This window comes from Hibiscus syriacus, unplaced genomic scaffold (genome assembly GCF_006381635.1).
Source record: "Hibiscus syriacus cultivar Baekdansim isolate YM2019G1 unplaced genomic scaffold, ASM638163v2 tig00002237_pilon, whole genome shotgun sequence".
Taxonomy (NCBI): Eukaryota; Viridiplantae; Streptophyta; class Magnoliopsida; order Malvales; family Malvaceae; genus Hibiscus; species Hibiscus syriacus.
The window spans coordinates 4,982,556-4,988,370 of NW_024061918.1; the positions used below are offsets into that span (position 1 = coordinate 4,982,556).

At 31.7% G+C, this 5,815-nt stretch overlaps 1 protein-coding gene across 1 annotated transcript; it reads right to left on the bottom strand.

The window, feature by feature from the left end:
* Nucleotides 1-771: 771 nt before the first annotated feature.
* LOC120139363 (vicilin-like seed storage protein At2g18540) lies at nucleotides 772-3,729 on the bottom strand. The gene is made up of 7 exons (XM_039154612.1): nucleotides 3,143-3,729; nucleotides 3,016-3,061; nucleotides 2,849-2,898; nucleotides 2,045-2,158; nucleotides 1,303-1,381; nucleotides 1,127-1,198; nucleotides 772-1,031 (listed from the first exon to the last, which is right to left on the bottom strand). Exons 1-7 carry the CDS (start codon nucleotides 3,643-3,645, stop codon nucleotides 984-986), a joined length of 912 nt encoding a protein of 303 aa, XP_039010543.1. The 5' UTR covers nucleotides 3,646-3,729; the 3' UTR covers nucleotides 772-983.
* Nucleotides 3,730-5,815: the final 2,086 nt, after the last annotated feature.

Here is a 5,815-nt window from a genome sequence, read left to right on the forward strand (position 1 = left end):
TACCTTTGATGCATCGGTACATGTTGAATGTGTACAGATATACACCAACCCAGAATTCATATTTTATGCACCAAAATTACTCAACTTAGCTCAAAAACTTCATATTTCATCCCCTTACATATTCCTAACTCACATCCATTTACTTATATCCATTATTACTCATTTATCACCTCTTAAACCTTAAAATCCTATAATCCTTATAAAATTCAAGAATTACACCAACTTTGCAACATGTTCTCATTCCAGTTCTAACGCTTCATATCTCTTAATTAGATTGATGACAAGTCAAATTTAGTTTCGAATTCAACTTATCAACTCTTTTCCATAAATTCATTTAAACACTCCTCTTTAATCTCTTATAACTTCTTCATCTTTTGATTATAAGACAACTTAAGTTTTCCTTAAGCTTAAATATCACCTAAGAATCAAAACTCATTCTTTAAATCAACAAATAATCAACTAACAAAGAAACTCACATTTGCCTTTGGTAGCTCACGTCTGAAGAAGAAGAAGAAGAAATTTTTTCTGGAGAAATCTTCTCCCTTCCTTATCTTATATAGGAAAATTAAAAATCTTTCATGTCGAATAACCATTTTGCCCTTTACTTCATTTAATAATTACTATCAATAATTCATAAAATAACTCCAAATAAATTCTTGAACTATTCAACTATTTTATTTTAATTACCAAATTCTGAAGTTTTACACTAACTCATAGTTTGGGATGTTACAGAAAATTTAAGAAACTGCTATCCTGGTAAAATGGATACAATTACATTCAACCTAGTATGAGTAGTCAAGAAACTGTTATCCTGGTAAAATGGATACAATTACATTCATCGTAGTATGAATAGTCGTGATACCATTCTCCATAAGCAGTCGATGTAAAAGCTTAGAGCTGATCGATATTTCAAGCATCTTACATACCCAATGTGGAATCCATGGATTCGTAGTAATTGTTAGCACCGTCTTAGGCCATTCTTCTTACATAGCAACATCTGGATCCAGCCGTTTTTGTATGGCAGCTGCAGCCTGTAAATTTTTAAAACAACAACGCTACATCAATCATTAACGACAGAATAATTGAGGATTGCAAAGGTCAGATAAAACTGATAGTGCATCCTCACCTCAAAGTTGCCAATTTTGTACATGTAAGTCATCTCTTCCCGTAGCTGAGCTTGCTCGGTCATTTCTTGTGCCTGCAAATTCATATAGATGGAGGTCAGAAAACATAACTTGCCCAGGTTTCATCAGATCAGAAGAAAAATAGCCACTATGTTAAGAAGGCTAAGAAAGAGCTAACCATTCCACTTTGCATGGCACGTATCAAAGCTTCGACCTCTTCTTCCTTCTGCTTTTCACGAGCCATAAGCAGTTCTTGCCTGAACATGCAGAATTGAGAGTATGAGCCGACACAAGAATATAATGCATGTAACATTAACAAGCTTATCATTGCTAAAATGTTCAAATTTGACATTCAAATTCCTATACCACGGAAATCAAGAGAACATGCATTCACTATTACTTTGTCCTCCAAAGAGGCAGAAATAAACCGTGGAGCACTTTATACTATAAAAAGTTTTGGATTGCATTTTACGGTTGAAATTTTACAAACAATTATTGTTTAGGGTCAATGGCATCATCATCATAATTTGAGCATCTCAGATACACATGTTATACAACAGCATGAAGTGCAACATCATCCTTGCCTTAAATGATCAAGGGGTGTAAATAAACAAGCAATCAAAATGCAAATTCTGTAAGCGACAAGAACCGTATATTAATGGAACTGCATTAAAGAAACTACCTCCATTAGAACTTTATCTAATGATGGGTAATAACAGTGCTAATTGATAGCACAAATGACAGTTTATAATCAAGTATACCAATCAATTGCGAACTTGATCACTAGAATAAAGCTTAAGAGAAAAGGAACGCGTGAAAGCTCAAATACAAGTCCAATTCAAAGAAAGACATTCAAGAAAGCTGCAAAAACGGCTACTTGTATTTCGATATAGCAGTGTGCAGCGAAAGTTGAAACATACCGGCGTTGTTCTTCATCATTGAATACAGTACACTCTGCTTGGAGAACCTTTTTAACACCCTTCTTGCTCTCTTTCTCCATTTCAAGCTTATAACAAGCATCAAGATTATAATATCTGCAATGGCAAACAAAGAAGCTATCATATCTGTGCCTCAATGGTAACCCAAGATACATGCCAAATTATTGTTACTTTATATCTTGGAAGGTAATATATCTCCAATAAATAAAAGCTAAACAGGACTCAAAGTTTGGTGGGGATAAAGGACCAATTTCTTAAATAATGAAACGGTTTACTTTAGCTCTTCTCTATTTTTCTGGGACTATTATTTACCTAAGTAGACAATGGAATACATCCTTTCAAGGTATGCTGCTTGGAGTGTCTGACATTCATATGTGTCCAACACCGATATGTTCAATCTCTTCCAAAATTTTCATATATTTAGAACATTCTTGGAGGGTCATATCATATCCCCAAACTTATGTTCAGATTTGAGGTGAACATGGGTACTTCTAGAGAAACAGAGTCGAAGAAACATATATTTCAAAGAAAAAGGGGGGAAATGCATAAAACCGAACCATGTCTCTCTTTTTTCTGATTAAAATTTTTTTGACATTCTTGTTGAAAAATAATCTATAATTCTATATAATCACAAAACCTTACTTTTTGGAAGGAAAGGTTCCATAAAACTGCAAAAACAAACAAATATTCTTATATTTGCAAATTTAATTTAAACAATAGAAAGTTAAATTTTCATGCATAATCATAGAGACCATTAGAAGAGAATCGAAAGACCAATTCACAAACTCTTTAAACAACTGCTTATCTTCCCAGTTGGGCAAACTTTCCAAGTTCATCTGTGAAGAGAGATCAGAAATCTAGTTACATTAACTGTCAGGAAACAGAGCAAAAAATAGTTCCTTAGATGGAAAACAAATTTTTGTAACGCCAAAAATGCTGAAACAAAAAGTTACCTGTTTTACTTCAGCTAACCATGCTGTGAATTCAGGCCGCTTATTCCTACACATTAGAGAAAGAGTAATTATTATAACATATACGAGGAAAACAGCTCCGAATTTCACATTCATGAGTGAATTTTACCACATATCAGTTTCTCTGATGATACCATATTTTCCCCAAGAATCAGTAACTGCACCTTTCTTTCCTCTCTCTGACTTCTCCTTTTTCTTTGCTTTCCTTTCTTTCTTTTTTCTTTCTCTTTCTCTCTTCTTCTCTCCTTCTCTTTCCTCCTTCCTTTTTTCTCTCCTCCTTTTCCTTTCCTTTTCTTCTCTCTCTTCTTCCTCTTTCTTCTCTCCTCCTCTCCGAATCGAGACCCTATTCCGTTCCGAATAGTCGGACTCCGATTGGGATTCTGAATCCGAATACGAATCTTCTTCACTGCTACCGCTGCCGCTGTGTCTTCTTCGAGATTTGCTTTGTTTTTTCCCTTTGTCGCTTTTGCTATGGCTTTTGGACTTTGTATCTTCAGACTCTGACTCAGATTTCAATTTCGATTTCGATTTCGATTTCGATTTCGATTTCGATGGCGTTCCCGTTTCCTCGTCGGTGTTTTCCGAGGGAGAAACGTTTCGATCTTTGACCATGTTGTTGGATTCTTTGAGGTTTATAGATTGAGAATAGGAGAAAGCGAGGGCTTTAATAATTTGCACTTTGGGGAGCCGTCTTTGGGGGCTAATTTTCTCAAATAATGTAGTTAAAAAAAATTGTTCGAATAATGTACTCTCAAATTATTCCGCGAAATAAGTACAGGAAATCCGAAGACGCATAAAGTATAATATCTCACTCATATTTTTTTCACCAATACGCAATTAATCATTTAATTTTACTCTCTTTAAATTCACTCATTATACTTTTAATTTTTTTTAATTTAATCACTCAACTTTTATTTTATTCCTATTTGGATCACTCTATAATGACATTGATTGTTTTACTCTTATTTTGATCACTCATCGACCATTGTTCAAGTTGTTATATGGAAGCCAATTTGATCTATCAACTCTAGCATTGAATTTGTGTATTAAAGAAATCAACATCGTGCTCACATAATTTCTAATTGAAATTGGGTTTAGGTGGGAGTTATGACCCTCCACTAATTTAGGGTATAATAAAAATAAATTAATTAAATGCAACTGCATTGTTTTAGACAACAATTTCAATTAGAAATTATGTAAACACGATGTTGGTTTCTTTAGTACACAAATTCAATACTAGAGCTGATGGATCAAATTGGCTTCCATATAATAACTTGATCAATGGTCGATAAGTGATCAAAATAGGAGTAAAAGAAAAGTTGAGTGATTAAATTGAAAAACTTAAAAGTACAATGAGTGAATTTGGAGAGAGAGTAAAATTGAATGATTAATTGTGTAATTCACCCTTTGTATATTTACATAGAAATGAAAATATATGGGAGATGAGTCCAATGCATCTTCGGTTTATTGTAGCACCCTATTTCACAAAACAATTGGAGAGTACCTTATTCGAATAAATTTTTGTCAACTACATTATTTGAGAAAATTAGCCGTGTTCCTTTGGTTGCAAAGAAAATGATTTTGAAGCTCGGAAAAAACAGAGACAGATATTGGGATGGGCTAAACCCACTTTTATATATCCTCCAAATGAGCTTCTTTAACTAGCGACATAAACGAATCAAGTCGAGTTTAATTATTGTTGAGTTCGATTTAATTTAATTCAAAAGGTTTAAAATTGAGTATAAATCATTCAAAAGCTCACAAATTTAAAATTTTCAAACTCGAAATCAAAAATTGAAGGTTAACTCGAGTTGAAAAAAATTAAACTCGAAACATTCTCAGACTTAGTTTGATAGAAGCTCAAACTCAAATATAAACATTAAATACATGAAACCTTCTATTACAATTTTTTTTAAAAAAAAGTATAACACAACATTAATAATTTAATTTAAAATTTAAAAAATTAATATATATTTTTTTCAAGTTGCTCGTAATATTTTAGAGTCAAATATTAAGTAACTTGCTTCGACTCATTAAGAATTTGAGACAAAATCGAGCTTGAGTCTAGTATCAAGTAACTTACTTCAATTATTTAAAAAATCGAGTTAAATTTGAACTCGAATCGAGTCTACTCAATTTGAGTGTTAATCAAACTCTATTCAATTTAAACTCGAATAAATTACTATCTATAGTGTTGCTTACAGCCCTAATCACAGAATCAGATCAAATGATTTATTATGTATTCATTATGTTGATGGTATTTGTTTTGCTTAATACGTAATGCAACTTTAAATTATTCCTATTTTTCTTCTTTAATCTATTTTTATTTTTATCGTAAAGCTTAAATTATCATTTAATTTTAAGTAGATAAAAACTTAATAATAATACTAAAAAATAACAACGTGATAGATGACATCATACATGACATAGATAAGATTAGGAGTGAGGAAAACTTAATTCGACTGAAAAAATAAAAATTTTGACTCGATTCAATGTTAAAAGACTTGAATCGAATTTAGTCAACTTGAACAAATTTCAAATAAATTTTGAGTTATAAAATAAGACTTAAATAATTTAAAATTTTTAATAATTAGTGGACAAAATTTTCAAGTTAGAGTTGAATTCCTCAACTCTGCATGATATATGAATATTACATGTGAAAAAAATATTGATATATTCATACACACATATATTGTATATAATTATAAAAAGTTATTTAAATTGAAATCAGTCGGTACCATAACAATATAGATATTTAAAATTAAACTCAAATTGAAATTCG

Bases quoted from the DNA above. Each gene is read 5' to 3' on its own strand.
- LOC120139363 (XM_039154612.1), bottom strand. From the start codon at position 3,645: ATGGTCAAAGATCGAAACGTTTCTCCCTCGGAAAACACCGACGAGGAA. The intron at 1,382-2,044 runs GTATGTTTCAAC...CTGCATGTTCAG, and splicing joins AATGATGAAGAACAACGCCG to GCAAGAACTGCTTATGGCTC. The intron at 1,032-1,126 runs GTGAGGATGCAC...AAAAATTTACAG, and splicing joins ACAAAATTGGCAACTTTGAG to GCTGCAGCTGCCATACAAAA.